Source organism: Monodelphis domestica, chromosome 2 (genome assembly GCF_027887165.1).
Source record: "Monodelphis domestica isolate mMonDom1 chromosome 2, mMonDom1.pri, whole genome shotgun sequence".
NCBI classification, from domain to species: Eukaryota; Metazoa; Chordata; class Mammalia; order Didelphimorphia; family Didelphidae; genus Monodelphis; species Monodelphis domestica.
This window is the reverse complement of record NC_077228.1, coordinates 29,269,586-29,285,820: the sequence shown is the minus strand read 5'-3', so window position 1 is coordinate 29,285,820 and position 16,235 is coordinate 29,269,586. Positions and strand designations below refer to the sequence as shown.

Below are 16,235 nucleotides of genomic sequence, written 5' to 3'. Positions count from 1 at the left end.
TTCCCTTCTCTTCCCGTCCATCTTTCCTTCCTTCCTTCCTTCTTTCCTTCCTTCCTTCCTTTTTTCCTTCCTTCCTTCCTTCCTTCCTTCCTTTTTTCCTTCCTTCCTTCCTTCCTTCCTTCCTTCCTTCCTTCCTTCCTTCCTTCCTTCCTTTTTTCCTTCCTTCCTTCCTTCTTTCCTTCCTTCCTTCCTTCCTTCCTTCCTTCCTTCCTTCCTTCCTTCCTTCCTTCCTTCCTTCCTTCCTTCCTTCCTTCCTTCCTTCCTTCCTTCCTTCCTTCCTTCCTTCCTTCCTTCCTTCCTTCCTTCCTCTAAGTGTTTGATATGCATGTTCACAAGTGTTTGATATGCATTCAAGATAATTGCATTCTTCAGGAGATGGAAGAAGATGGAAGATATAATGTGGGAAAGGATTCTGACCAAATTGGGAAGAAATGAATGTTGGGGGTTAAAGTGGCATTGACTTGGGGAGAAAGTGATCCATCTACCTTAGAGTTCCCTCAGAAAAGAGGCAAACTAGGCATAGCTTGTTGCACACTTCCTGAGGGAAAGGATATTCTGGATTCCATGGCCTCGAGTTCTTCGGGAAAAGTCAACCTGGGGAAGATGGGAAGCTCTTGAGAATGATTGTCTGAAGTACAAAGAGAAATAATCCAGTGATGAAGAAGGAAAAAACAAACAGGAGTTGTTTAAAAAAGAGGGGTGTGGATGCCCAGGGTAGGAAACAAGGAAACTAAGAGGGAAAGGGGAGGGAGGATGGCATTTCATGGCAGTGGGGACAGTCAGGGCAAAGGAGGAGAGGCCTGGATGAAGAACAAAAAGAAAGCCAGTGTGGCCACCAGATGGCTAATCCCCTTAGAGACAATCTAGGGAGTTATGGATAATAAAATGGACAGTGATGGATAACAAATAAAAGGTAAAGGTAGGTTAGGGCCAGGTTGTAAAGGGCTTTAAAAGGTAAACAGGGGAGCTTTGACTGGCTTACTTTGTTTTATTACACTTTAAAGATACTGTATATTTTTTAAACCCTCACCTTCCATCTCACAATCAATTTTGTGTATTGGTTCTAAGGCAGAAGAGAAGTTAAGGTTAGGCAATAGGGATTAAGTGACTTGTCCAGGGTCACACAGCGAGGAAGTGTCTGAGGTCACATTTGAACTCAGGACCTCCCTTCTCTAGGCCTGGCTTTCAATCTGCTGAGCCACCCAGCCACCCTGATATAATATTTTTACAAATTAAAGGAATGTGGCAATCCTGCCTCGAGTAAGTCTGTTGGTACTATTTTTCTAATAGCATGTGCTCCCATCATGCATCTGTGTCACATTTTGGTAATTCTCACCATATTTCAGACGTTTCCCATTATTATTAGATCTGTCATATTGATCTGTGATCAGAGATCTTTGATGATACTATTATAATTGCATGAACCGCATCCATCTAGCAAACCTAATCCATCAATAAACGCTGTACTTCCCTGACAGGCTGTTCTCCCTCTCTCCTCGAGCTTCCCTAGTTCCTGAAACACAATAATTCTGTTGAATATTGAATGGTGAATTTGTTGAATGTTGAATAATATTGAATTCAGTAGTGAATACTGAAATTAGGCCGATTAATACCCTCTTATGGTCTCTGCATTCAAGCGAAGAGTCAATCAATGAAGCCAACTTTGCTGCTGTGTGTTTTAAATTGCCACCATCCCCCTAACTTTGAGCCCCCACCACCGGGACAGTCGACAACCATCCGCATCAAGGCAAGACAGCAAAGAGATTCCAATTCACCGACGTCTCAGGGGCAGCAAACATTCTTTTTTAGCATTTAAGTGTTTTTAAGAAGGGCATTTATTTGGATTTGTTTTTGGCAAAATGCTTACTAGACTACAATGCAGTGTTTGTATAAGCCCTGGGAAGCCAAAAACGTTGGGAGAGGGATCTGGACTGAACACAGAACCGAGGCCTCGATGTCTCTGAGGTACGCCTGTAAGTGTTTCTCGAGGCAATGAGGAGTCTGGAATGGATTGTGTAGGGGAGCAACATGGGGAGAGGCCTTTGGAAAATCACTTTGACAGGTGTGTGTGTGTGTGTGTGTGTGTGTGTGTGTGTGTGAGTGTGTGTATAAGTGAGAGTGTGAGTGTGTATGAGTGTGAAAGAGTGTGAGTGAGAGTGAGTGTATGAGTATGAATGAGCGTGTGAATGAGAGTGTGAGTGTGTGAGTGTAGAGGGCAGGTTGGAGGAGGAAGAGGTTTGAAATGGGGAGACCAAGGAGGGGCTGCTGGGAGGGTCTGAACCCAGGTGACTGAGGAGCAGGAGGACGGTGACGCACAGGAGCATGTTCCCGTGTTCTCCATGGACTCCCGCGATCCCAGAGGGCAGACGGAGCAGCCTTGCTGCGAGGAGAGGCCGATTCGGGTGCTCTAGACGAGCGAGTCCTTATGGGGTCCAGAGCTTCTGCCTGGGCCTGGCCTGCTCCAGCACCGACTGTAGGCCGGGCTCCTGTCAGCGTCTCTGCTTTCTCGGTTCAAGCCTGCCCCCTCCCTGCGGATTTCTCCTGTTTCCAGGTTCAGAGAGGCTCCGCACGGCTGCTGCTCCACCCCGGAAGGGCTGCCGTACCAAAGAGGGGACTCTTGTTCTGGGGGCCCCCGACGGCAGGGCCCAGCAGCGATGGGCAGAGGCTGGGAGGCTGACTGGGTTCTGAGGGAAGCTGTTCCTAAAAGGCCTCCATTTCATGGGCTGGGCTGGGTGCGAGGTGGAGCGAGTCCCTGCAAGCCAGCGTCGCCTCCCGGGGATTTCTGTCTGAGGGGACAGTTAGACTCGAAGACCCTGAAAGGCCCTTCAGTGCCAGGAACATCGGCCCAGAAGCTCTCATGCAGCGGCTCCATGCTGGGATTCTTGGGAACTGGGTTCGAATCTTGGTTTTCTGCTAACTAACGGTGACCCTCCTTTATCTGAGCCTCGGCTGGTTCGGGGTGAAAGGTTTATCCTGGAGGGTGACCCGGGCTTCCTGGCTCTAATAATGCCAGTAGGAATTCCTCAGTCCTCTCCTCCTCTGCCCTCCTCTGTCTCCTCCCCCAGGGAGCTCGGCCTGTCCCTACTGAATAGCTGCAGCAGACGGTGGAGGCCCGAAGATGCCGGGGCTGAGCGCAGGCACAGGCCGGCCCCATCCAGAATCCCAGCAGCCAGAGACAGCAGGACGCAGAGGCAGGCCGGAACCTTGTTGAGATTCTACTCACGGCCCAAGTCCCTTCCCAGCCGGCCACCTGCTGTCAGCCTGAGGTTTGTGTGTGAAAAATAGACAGTGTGCCCGGCTGCTGGCAGGCCCTGTTAGCTTCTTAGGGAGGGAGGGAGGGAGGGAAGGAGGGAGGGAGGGAGGGAGGGAGGGAGGGAGGGAGGGAGGGAGGGAGGGAGGGAGGAAGGAAGGAAGGAAGGAAGGAAGGGAGGGAGGAAGGAAGGAAGGAAGGGAGGGAGGAAGGAAGGAAGGAAGGAAGGAAGGAAGGAAGGAAGGAAGGAAGGAAGGAAGGAAGGAAGGAAGGGAGGGAGGAAGGAAGGAAGGGAGGGAGGGAAGGAAGGAAGGGAGGGAGGAAGGAAGGAAGGGAGGGAGGGAGGGAGGGAGGAGGGAGGGAGGAGGGAGGGAGGAAGGGAGGAAGGAAGGGAGGAAAGTAAGGAGGGAAGGAGGGAAGGAAGGAAGGAAGGAAGGAAGGAAGGAAGGAAGGAAGGAAGGAAGGAAGGAAGGAAGGAAGGAAGGAAGGAAGGAAGGAAGGAAGGAAGGAAGGAAGGAAGGAAGGAAGGAAGGAAGGAAGGAAGGAAGGAAGGAAGGAAGGAAGAAGGAAGGAGAAAGGGAGGGAGAGAGAAAGGGAGGGAGGGAAGAAAGAAGGGCTGGAAGGGCTGGGCTTGCCCAGGTGGGACCTAGCAGATGTGGGCCTGGGGTTGCTGTGGCCAGAATGCCTGCGCTTATAGCACTTATAGGAGGGCCCTAGCAAATTTGATGATTTTTCCAAGAATGACCTCCTGAGCTCCTGAAAGAATACAGCCCTGCAGAGTGACTGCCATGGAGGTTGGAAAGAGCATGGAAAGAGGGCAGCTCGGTGGCTCAGTGAATGGAGAGCCAGGCCTAGAGAGGGGAGGTCCTGGGTTCCAATCTGACCTCAGACATGTCCCAGCTGGGTGACCCTGGGCAAGTCACTTGACCCCCATGGCCTAGCCTTTACTCTCTTTTGCCTTGGAAGCAACACACAATAGTGACTCTAAGATTTCCGGGCGGGGAGGGTAGAAAGACAAAAGAAAAGAGCATGGAAAATGGCAGTGGGAGCACAGAAGGAGAGAAGGGCAAACGCCATCCCAGTTTTCAGAAAAGGAAAGCAAAAATCTGCCAGCTCTGGGCCAATGAGTTTGATGCCGATTCTGGGAAAATTCCAGAAAGGATCATTCAGGAGATGGCTGGCAAATATCTCCAAAAGGAAGCAGCGACTGCAGAGCGCCAAGGCTGGCTCCATCCACACAGGCTCCTGCCAGACTCTCCTCATTTCCCTTTTTGACAAGATTATTAAATGGATGGATGAGGGGAATTCGATGGACGGGGCTTACCTAGATTTTGGCAAGGTGCTTTTAAAAAAAAACCCTTTGCCTTCCATCTTAAAATCAAGGCTGTGTATTGGCTTCGAGGTAGAAGAGCGCTGAGGGCTAGGCCATGGGGATGAAGTGACTCGCCCAGGCTCATACCACTACAAGGTGTTTGAGGTCAGATCTGAACCCAGAACCCTTGTCCCTGGGCCCGTTGGCAAGACTTTGGTCAAAGATTCAGACCTTTCTTGGGGAGGAGGCGGAGAGACATGGAGTAGAAACAATACAACCAGGTGGATTTGGAACTGGCTCAAAGAGCAGTTGTTAAGGATTTGAGGCTAACCAGGACGGAGGGCTCTGGTGGAGCATCCCTGGGATCAGTGCTTGGCTCTGAATGTTCCCCACTGGTACTGGTGACTTGGATAAAGGCCCAGAGAACGGAGGTGCCTGTTCTAGGCCTGGCCTTCTAGGAAGGCATCAAGGGTTAGAGTCCAAAAGAGGACAAGGCGAAGAACCTGGCTCATTGTGCCTAATGCTTTGGGACCCTATTTGGGGGGTTTCTTGGCAAAGATCTCCTTCTCCAGCTCATTTTATAGAAGAGGAAACTGAGGCCAGCAGGGGAAGGGGCTTTCCCAGGGTCATACAGCTAGGAAGTGTCTGAGGTAGATGGGGGAGGGGGGAGGGTCTGGCGCTCTAACCACTGCACCACCCAACAGTCCCAGACCTGACTGGGAAGGTCTTCAATAACACATTTAATAAGTGTCTCTGTTTGGAGGGCATTCACGAGAGAGAAAACCTCTCCGGGCTGCCCCTTCTCCCTTGCACAGCTCTTACTGAAGATAATGATCATGCCCGACTGGCTTCTTAATTATAACCAGAGCTCCATTCTTTAGATCCAACCTAAATTGGCCTCAAAAGCTCTAATAGCTAGAAGGCAACTAGATGGTTCAAAGGGGAGAGCATCAGATTGAGTCAGGAAGGTTGAGTGTCTAGAACTGAGCTCCACTACATATGGCATAAGCAAGCCACGGTCAGTGGGACTGCCACCTCCTTCAAGGCTATACTTTTGGCACAAATGAGGATAATGTCAAAGGCATTTTCTTCATTTATTGGTCACCTATCTCTTGGGTTGGTTGTGGATTTCTTTTGAGATGGCATATATGCAGCAATTTCCAATTTCCAAGCTTGAATCAGTGTATAAATGCTAACTTATCGATTTTATTATTCTTATTAAAACATCTACTCTTTATATACTCTTTGGATACCAATATGCTTATTTCTCCTCTAATTTTTAACATCTATTTTGTGTTTATTTTAGGTTTGCCTATTTGATGGCTTTCTAATTTTGTAAATGCATATTCAGCTCATTAATCCTTTCCTTTCTTATTTTGTTAATGCATGTTTTTAGGGTAATAATTTTTCCCTGGAGGACTGCTTTAGTTGCATCACAAAAAATTCTATAATTTGGTATTTTGGTATAATGATTTCATCATTATCATTTTATGTCACATAATTATTCATTGTTTCTATTTGTTCTTTGACATAACTCATTATTTAGGATTTTATTATTGAGTATCCATTTGGGTTTATGTCTTTTGTATGTGTTACCTGAATTCATTAATTCATTAATATTTTTATTTTATTGTGATCTGTAAAGGATGTGTTTGCAATTTTTGGTTTTTTTTAATACTTGTTTCCATTATCTCTGTGCCCTAATATATGGCCAATTATTTTCTAGTTCCACGTGGTGCTGAGAAATACATATATTCTTTACCAGTTCCATTTAAAAAATTCCATCAGTCTTTTAGTCTAATTTCTACAGCAATTCGTTAAATTTTCTATTTTCCTTTCTGTTTATTTTCCTGTTAAAATTTTCCAAAACTTAGAGAGAGAGACATCAAAGTCTCCTGCTATTATTATTTGTGTCTGTTTTCTTGTAATTCAGTTAAATTTTTCTTCCTTAATTTAGATGTTAAAGCTTTTGAAGCATAAAAGTTTATATCATACTGATAATTAGTTTGTATTCTATAGTTTTGCAATAATGTAGCTTCTTTGTTCATCTCTTTATGTTGTGAATTTTCATTTTTTGCTGTCTCACAACATTTTTGTAACTCACTTTTTAAACTCATGTGATGCCTAGTAAATTTTACTTACTGCCTCCTCCCCTCAATTTTTTCTGTATGTGTTTTTGCTTTTTAGATAAGTTGCTTTTAAGCAAAAGATGGTGGGTTTTAATTTTCTTATCCAATATGCCACTCTCTTTCATTTTACTGGATTGTTTAACCCGTTCACATTTAAAGTTATGAGACTTAGGTTAAGTTTTCCTCCATTTGTCTTTAATACTGTTCTCCCCTGCTCCCTCCCCACCCCAAATTAGGATTCTAGTTGTTTCTCTTTCTCTGTAAAGATAGTATTTTGTTTATTCAGTTATTTTTGCTTTAAGGCAGGTTCTCTTGGCCTTACCTTTTGGTCACATACTTATACCACCCCAAATTCCTATTTGTCTTTCCTTTCTTAAGTTTCAGAATTTTGCTTAACTTATTCTTTTTTTTTATTTAGTTATCTAATTCTTTCCATTTAAAAAAGAAATTTCATTTAAATACTCAAGTAAATTATCCCTTTAATTTCCTTTGCTTATTAGTTTTTTTTAAATTTCTGAACCTTTTTCTAAAAAGAATTTCTTTCCTAATTTTCTTCAGTAATTTTCTTCCCTTTCAGGATACTCTAGACTTTTATTCTTTGATTAATGGTTCTCATACTTACTTATTTCTTCCCTAGTCTCTGTATTCCTCCTGGAATTAAATCTTTGAGGCACTTATTTTGAGTTTCTTCTTCTAAACAATTTTCTATATTATTGCCTTGCAGATTTTTCCCCTTGCTCCTTTATCTCTATTGTACCTGGAACTATTATCTTCTTATCCAGGTAACTCTGCTTAGAAGCAGCTGGTGGCACAGTGGACAGAGCATTGGGCCTGGAATTAGGAAGAGCTGAGTTCAAATCCACCCTCAGATAATAGCAAGGCAACCCTGGGCAAGTTACTTAGAATAATAATAGCACCTACTCCACAGGGGTGTCGAGAAGATCAAATGAAATAGTATTTGTAAAGCTTTTAAAGCAACCTTTGGCACAGAGCAGCCACTTGTAAATGTTTGTTCTCTTAATGGAACCCAAGAAGGGATGCCCATCAGTTGGGGAATGGCTGAACAAGTTGTGGTCTATGACTGTGATGAAATACTATTGTGCTCTAAGAAATGATGAACAGGATGATTTTAGAGAAACCTGGGAAGACTGACATGAACTGATGAAAAGTGAAGTGAGTAGAACCAGGAAAACTTTGCACACATTAACAGCAATATCGATGATCAATTTCAAAAGACTTAGCTAATATGATCACCCTAATGATCCAAGACAATTCCAAAGGATCCATAATGAAAAATATCATCCACTTCCAGAGAAAGAACTGATGAACTCTGAGTGCAGAATGAGGTGGATTAGTCTCATTTTCATTTCATTTGTCTCATTGTCTCTGAATTTTTATTGTTTTGTGTTTTGCAATGTGGCTAATTAGGCAATGTTTTGCATGATTTCACATATATAATGGGTATCATATTGCTTGTCTTCTCAAGGGGTGGGGAAAAAAGAATTTCACACTCAAATTTTAAAAATTGAATGCTAAGGGGGAAGCTGGGTAACTCAATGGATCAAGAGCCAGACCTAGAAATGGGAGGTCCTGGGTTCAAATGTGACCTCAGACACTTCCTAGCTGTGTGACCCTGGGCAAGTCACTTCACCCCTATTGCCTAGCCCTTACCCCTCTTCTGCCTTTGGAACCAACACACAGTATTAATTCCAAGACAGAAGGTAAGGGTTTTAATAAAAAAAAATGAATGTTTAAAAAATGTAGTGTAATTGGAAAGATTTAATGAAATAAATAATCTATATATTTTTTAAAACACATCCCAAGATCATATTCATTTTCTTGGTTCCTATATCACACTAACAGGGCCAGGAAAAAAAAAACATCTACTAAGTTCCTGGTATGTGCCAAGCCCCTGTGCTCACTGCTCTATAATTGTTGTCTCATTATTATTACTTTATAGTTGAGAAAATGGAGGCAGAGAGAGATTAAGTGATTTACCCAGAGCCACCAGCTAGTAAATAGGCATCTGCATCTGGATTTGAACTCTACTCTCCTGACTCGAGGGCACCTCCTAGCTACCTCTAAATGGGCACTTTCTTTGAAACCTGTGAGATTTAAAATGATTGAGGTCTTAAACTGTAGTGATTAAAATAGTGGAAGATATAAATTGTGATAGATATAAGAGAGGGTGAGTAAATTTGACCACAGAAAATATGTTTCACAACAGTATCTTGGTTTTAAAATCAAATATAAGGTGGTCGCCAGGGAAATATTCCCAATTATTCAAATACCCAAGTCAATTGGGTTTTATAGAGATTTGAATTAACAATACAATGAGTAATCAAAGAAAGAGAGAAAGAGTAAGAAAGGAATAAGTATGAAGGGCCTCAAGCCAATATGGCCTAGACCTGAGTCTCAAGAGAGAAATCAGTCAGTTTTTTAACACTCACCACAAGGTCTGACTAAACAAGGATTCTAGTAACACCAGGCCAGCTCCATCTCAGCTGACTTCACCAGAGAGCCTTCCAGCCAGAGACTGTTCCAAAAGGCCTCTCTCCAGAGCCTCCAGAGGGACAGAGTCCCCTTAGAGGAGCTCCAGCGAGACCTCCTTAGAGATTGTCCTCCAAGAGCTTCCCTTCTCCAAAGCCTCTCTCAAGAGATTCTTCCCAAGCGATCCTCATCAGAGATCCTCCAAAAGGATTTCTCCAAAAGAATCTCTCCTCAAGAGTTTCTGCTTTTTCTTATATAGGGGTTTTTCTTCCACATCACCTCCCCTAAGTCCCTACATCTACCAATCACTGTAGACGCTTTCCAAAGGACAGCCCATCTAAATTCCTGCTAAGTCAACCAATCTCCTCAGTAAGTCTGAATCAGAAAAAAATGCTGCTGTGTCGACCAATCTCCTCAGTAAGTCTGAACGAGAGAAAACACAGCTGAGTCAACTAATCTCATCAAGAGAAAACTTGCCCGACCCTTTTAGGTACCTAGCATCCCATTGTATCAATTCTAAAAACAAGGCCTGGCTCAAAGAACTCCTTGCCTTATTATAAGCATGGGTCCAAGTACTTTCATTGTTTAGCAAGGAGTTTTTTTTTCCCTAAAGCAGTCTTAAGTATGGTTGGAGTAGAGGTCCTCCCATTTCTGATCCTAGCGAGTTCTCACATCAAAATGGGGAATGTTTCTCAGTAGGGAATTTGTTCCAATTAAGAATTCCCTGATGGGGAAATTTTTAACATTCTCAAGTCTGAGAGATTTCAAGATTTACAAACCTAAAGTCTTAGAGATTTTCTTTCCTGGCTTACTATGTGTGTGAGTGCCACAGAGAGCCAGAACATGGGCTTCTGGCCCTCAGCTGAGGCTGGCTCTCTACCCACTCTCTATTTCTCACTGATAATAAAAATAGTGATGATAATAATTAGCATTTATAGGATAACTTTCAGGTTTATAGAATGGCTTATACATGATCTTATTTGTTCCTCACAATAACCCTAGAATGTGGGAGGGGGGATAGATACTACCATTATCTCCATTTTGGTGGTGGAAAGTGAGGCAAATTAAGGTTAAGTAACTTAAGTGTCTGAATCTGGATTTGAAGTCAGGTCTTCCTGACTATTCATTGAGCAGCACAACTGCCAAGAATGATGCCCACTGAGCTCCTAGTCCCATTCTTTTTTCAAACAAGCTTGTTTCTGCTTGGCTTAGGAAAGGAGAGCTACACCCAGTGGCACTAGGGGGGATGGGGGAAGGGGAAGGAATAGAAGGGAGATTACCCATGGAGGGGTAGATTTTGATTCAATATTAGAAAGACCTCTCCATCACCTCACCCCTAATATGTCTTTGTTTCTCCTGACGGGAGATCTGAGGCCTCTCCCAGATGTCTCTCCTTCCCCCTCAGCGGACTCTGCCAGCTTGCCGGGGTTCCTGGGCGTAGTTTCCTCCCTAACCCATCCCCTTGGCTCTCGAGGCAGAGGGAAGGGGGCCGGGTGTTAGCATCACTCACCGGGTCGTTGTACATCTGGATAATGAGCTGTTTCACCCCATACAAAGTCGGGTGGGCCCATGGGGAAGGGTCCAGCCAGTGACGATTCAGATCAAACCCCATCAGGGAGCACCTGGGAAAGACCAAAGAGCAGCACTGTGAAGACTGGATTTATCTCTCTCCTGATTGTAACAATGAAGGTACTGAGCTCTTCCTTTACTGTGAAGATTAAATTGTAATCCTGTGTCTAGTTTTAGATTTTAATCCCCAAAGTGTAAACCCAGTACTTAAAGTAGATCTACCCATTTTAACCATAAAAAGGTATGAACTAACCACAAAAAGGTGTGAACACCCATTTCATACATTGAGTGGGAGGTCTGTGACCCACGTGTGAAAGAGTGGGCAGTCCTGGAGAAAAGCATGTGCTGTGATTGGTAGATGTAAAATTTAGGGGAGGTGACACAAGAGAAAAAGGCCTTTAAATAGAGGAAAGAGAGGCACACAAAGAATCATGCAGTCACTTGGAGTTGGAAGACACTTGGCTGTGGAACTGGACCCCTGGAGGAGCTTATGCAGGAGACCTCAGACTGCTTTCTTTTTAGACAGTCACCATGGTGAGTGTAAAGACTGACTCAATTTCTTGCCCTTTCTGGAGGTGTGAACCTCTGAGAAAGGCCCATTATCTTGAAACTCCTTTCCCCTGGCTGGGGCCTAGAAATTTCTACCTGGCTCAGAGGAAGCCGGAGCTTTCTCTCTCTCTCTCTCTCTACCTCTCTCTCCCCTTTTCTCTCTTCCTTAATATCTTCCTATATTATAAAATAAATGACTATAAATTTCATTTACTTGAGTAATTCATTTTGGGATTTAGAAATTAAATCCCTGTCAACCACCAATTAAATCTATTCAGTCAAACCATATTAATCTAACAGCAGTCAGGCAGGGCCTGGGAAGAGGTCAGGTGGCCCAGAGCAGCATAACCCTGGAATCTCAGGAGAAACTGAGACACCAAGAGAGGACCTGCCCAAGGTCCTGTTGCTATTAGGAGAGAGAGGCAAGAGTAGGGCCAGGGTGCTCTAATTCCAAGTCCTGGACCCCCTCCATGACCAGAACTAACATGAAACCAAGCATCAGGGAACCTAGATTTTCAGTTCAATTCCATTCAATTTGGCTCATTTCAGTTAGTCACTGTGCTCACCTGTAGGGATACAGAGAAAAAGCTATTCTGAGGCAGCACCTGCCCTCAGGGAGTTAGACACTCTACCAGGGAGACTCACCATCACCCCAAATTAGGACAATATAAGGATCGGGATGTGGGAACAGCTTATTCTTTGCTGAGCCCCAAAGCCTTTGGGGAAGCAGCCTGGTTTCTATCAGCACCCCCCAATGCTAAATGTAAGGGAAGGGTACTGGGGGCAACTGATTTCTATGACACTGCTCCATCTTGGTTTTCCTCCAACCTGTGTGATCGCTCCTTCTCAGCCTCCTCTGCTGGCTCCCTAACTGGGTGTTCTCCAAGGGTGCCTTTTCTTTTTCTGACACTCACCTTAAGGCTATATTCCATACCCGAAATATTCTCTCTCCTTTGGTGGACTACTGACCTTCCTGGCTTCTTTTAAATCCCAGCTACAATTCCACCTTCTCCAAGAAGCCTTCCCTCTGCTAATTCTCTCCTATTATTCCTGTCTAGAGTTTGTTTTGTATGCATTTGTTTGCATGTTTTCTCTCAATTTAACCTGGAAGCCCCTTGAGGACAGGGACTGTCTTTTGCCTCCATATATCCAGCGATTAGCATAGTGCCTGGCACATAGTTGGTGCTGAATATTGATGAGTTACTGATTGAGCTATTGTGGGTTCTCATCAACTATTTGGTAATATCCTGCTGGTAGTGCTGCCTGCCTCAAATGTCTCCCCACTCCAATCCATCTTCCATTAAATCATGAAGGTAATTTTCTTGAAACACGGCACTAACCATGTCACTCCCTTACTCAATAAGAATACAAATCATTTTAACTTATTGGGTCCCTTAAAAAAGTCTTTTTGTATGTTTGTTCCCCCCTCCTTTCTTAATTACCTTTTGATGATTCTCTTGAGTTCTGTGTTTGGGTATCAAATTTTCTATTTAAGTCAGGTCTTTTCTTTATGAATGCTTGGAAGCCTTCTATTTTATTAGATGACCATACTTTCCCCTGCAAGAATATAGTCAATTTTACTGGGTAGTTGATTCTTGGTTGTAGACCCAGTCCCCTTACTTTCCAGAATATCATATTCCATGCCTTGGATGCAGCCAGGTCCTGTGTTATCTTAACTGTGGTTCCATGATATCTGAATGGTTTCCTCTTAGGAGTTTGTAGTATCTTTTCCTTGGTCTGGTAGTTCTTGAATTTGGCTATAACATTCCCAGGCATTGTCAATTGGGGAATAAATGCAGGAGGTGATCTGTGGATTCTTTCAATCTCCACTTTTCTCCCCTGTTCAAGAATGTCAGGACAGTTTTCTTCAATAATTTCCTGTAGAAGGACGCCCAGGCCTTTTCTTTTGTCATGATTTTCTGATAGTCCAATAATTCTTAAATTTTCTCTTCTGGATCTATTTTCCAGGTCTGTAATTTTATCAATGAGGTGTTTCATATTTTCCTCAGGTTTTTCATTCTTTTGATTTTGTTTTATAGACTCTTGTTGCCTAATGAAATCATTTGCTTCTAGTTGTTGGATTTTAATTTTTTTTTAAAACCCTTACCTTCCATCTTGAAGTCAATACTGTATATTGGCTCCAAGGCAGAAGAGTGGTAAGGGCTAGGCAATGTGGGTCAAGTGACTTTCCCAGGGTCAAACAGCTAGGAAGTGTCTGAGGCTAGATTTGAACCTAGGACCTCCCATCTCTTGGCCTGGCTCTCAATCCACTGAGCTATCCAGCTACCCCCTGGATTCTAATTTTTTAAAGACTAAATTTCATCCCTGGCTTTTTGGTCATCCTCCTTCTTGTCTGTTTTTCTTTGTAGGTCATCTTTTATTTTCTTTGCCTCATTTTCAATCTGGTCAATTCTGGCTTTCAAGACACTATTTTCTTGTTTTGGTTCATGTGCCTCTGTTTCAGATGACTTATTTTGCTTTTTAAGTTCTTTTCCCAGTTGTCTTCTGCCTCTCTTATTTATTTTTTGAACTATGTTTTAAGTTCTTACAAGGCCTGAATCTAATTCACTGGAGTTTCTGTGTTTTTGCTTGGTGTTCCTTGGTCCTCCTCAGTTTCAGTTGCTCTTTGTTCATTACCTGGATAGAAGCTGTCTATTGTAATTTCTTTTTTTTTGTTTGTTTTCTGTTGTTTACTCACATTTTTTCCTTCTTTCCCTCCTGTCATTGGCTATGATCTTGCTCCTCTGATTATTTGCTGGATCTGTGGGTTTGGACTATTTTGTCCTGAAGGGGCTTCTTCTCTGCTCTGCTGGTTGACTAGATTAGGCTGCTAGAGTATTAATGAGCCCTGAGATCAGATCTTCCCCAGCTGGCAGCAGAAGCTGAAGGTATGGGTGAAGGTGTGGAGGCTGAAGGGAACTGGGCTTTCTGCTCTGTTATCAAGGTATTCTTTAGTGGTTGCAGCCTTTGTCCTAGGATCCAAGTCCACAGGATTCTTATGGCTCTCAGCACAATCGGTGAGGGGAGGGTATTGGAGATTGAGCTTCCCTGCCCTCGGAAGGCTTCTTATCTGCCCTATTTATCATTTCTTTTAAACTGGATCCATGATTTCATTGGTTTGGGGCAGCAGTTCTCAAAGTGTCGTCTAGGGACCTTTGGGAGTCCCCCATGAAGTCAAAATTATTTTCATTGTAATACAAAGACATTTTAATTTCTAACCATTTAAATTAAATTGAAACCATTGCTTTTAATCTGGTAAGGACTGATATAACTCACACAAACAAAAGCTCTTGGGGGGGGGGGTGTCCTCCATGATTTTTAAGAATGTGAAGGGGTCCTGGGAGCAAAAACCTTGAGAATGGGTGTTGGAGGAACAAGCTGGGGAATGAGCCTTCTCTGCCAAAGCTGATAGGTAGGTCCCTGTTCTGCAGCTTGCGGGCTTAGAGAATGGTCTGGGCACCAGAGGACGACAATGGCCTAGCCCGGATCCCAGAGTTCATGTGTATAACAGGCAGGACTTCAGTCCAAAACGTTGGGCCTCCAAGGCCAACTCTCCATCTCTTTGCCCCAGCTCGGGCCAGGAGGCTACATGTTAGAGGCACTTGGGAACTCCTGGTGATTGGTCAGAGGAATAGCACCCTCGCCCCAAAGACTGGAAGGTGAGAGCCGAGAGAGGCCTTAGAACTGGGGGCGGTCAGGGTTGGGAGGTGGCTTGGAGATAACTGAATGCAACCATGTTATTTTACAGATGAGGAAGATGAGGCTTAAGGAGAAGCACCGTATCCCCCCAAGGTCAAGGAGTCAGTGTGGAGCTGGAGCAGGAAGCCAGCTCTGCTGTCTACCAGTCCTGGGTCTTCCTGCTGCAGCATCACCTGAAGCATCCATCCATCAGTGCCCGAGTCCCTCCATGCCCCAGCTCTGGGCATGGCACAAGGAGAAGCTGGAGCTCAGGGTGGGAAAAGGCAGGGATCCAGGCAGTGATAAAAGGAGTTGGGGCAGGGCCTAAGCCAGCTCCAGGCCCCAGCGGCCCCTCCTCGAGGCCCTCCACTTCTGCAGACTCAGCCACTTTCCCAGCCCTGCACCCCCCAACTTCCACCACGAAGCCGCCTCCACACACAGGCTGGCCATCTGGGCTTTTTCTGGGAGCCTCAACATGAAGGTGATTTAAATAATTGGTTTTGGCCGAGAGCTCCGGCGGGTCGGTTTCTTGATTAGACTTCCAGCCCGCGGAGAAACCTGGCCCCGGTGATAAAGGACACAGAACGCCAGAGGAGAGGCGCGTCTAGCTCTAGGGTGCAGGCTGGGGTGGGAGGCCCCCTGGCTAGTGCGCCGGTGACCTTGGGCAGGGCAGCCCCATCTCTGTCTCATCTGAGTCAGCTCTCAGAGGACGGATGAGGCCAGACTGTGAGGCCGGGAAGAAGGCTGAGACCATGGCGGGCCGCCGCCAGCCAAGGCCACTCCCGGCGTTCTCAGCCTTTCCACCCGCCCCAACTGGCTTCTTCTGCGCAGGGAGCATCGGATCCGGAATGGCACTTCCTCTGTCCTTCTTCCTCGACCCTGACTCTGGTCCCCGTCTGAGCCCAGAACCACTGAGAACTCCCCGGCTCTCCCCTGATCCCTCCTCGACCCCGGCCCGAGCCTGAGCTCTGATCCCCACCACAGATGGAGTCACATCTCCCATTTGTCCCAGATGGAAACGGGGCAAGTGAGTGCGGCTCTCCCCAAGCTGAGGCCACCATCTTCAGGGCCCTGGGTGGGTGAAGAAGAGGGGTGGCCAGAATAGAGCTAGAAATGCCTTCCCACCGCCATGCAGTCCAAACAGAGCCAATACACCAAGCGAGGGGAGTTCTGGTTGACCATGAAAAGATCTCCAAGGATGGGGAGGGCTCATGACCCAGGATCGGGCAGGGGCTCTAACAGTCTTCCAGCCCATTTA

General features: G+C 45.1%; 1 protein-coding gene across 1 annotated transcript in view; it reads right to left on the bottom strand.

Moving 5' to 3' along the window:
* Positions 1-16,235, bottom strand: part of AGBL4 (AGBL carboxypeptidase 4) — an 867,059-nt gene that overhangs the window by 34,186 nt on the left and 816,638 nt on the right. Inside the window, 1 exon segment of the mRNA XM_056815178.1 lies at positions 10,692-10,803. Coding sequence (XP_056671156.1) covers positions 10,692-10,803 — 112 coding nt within the window.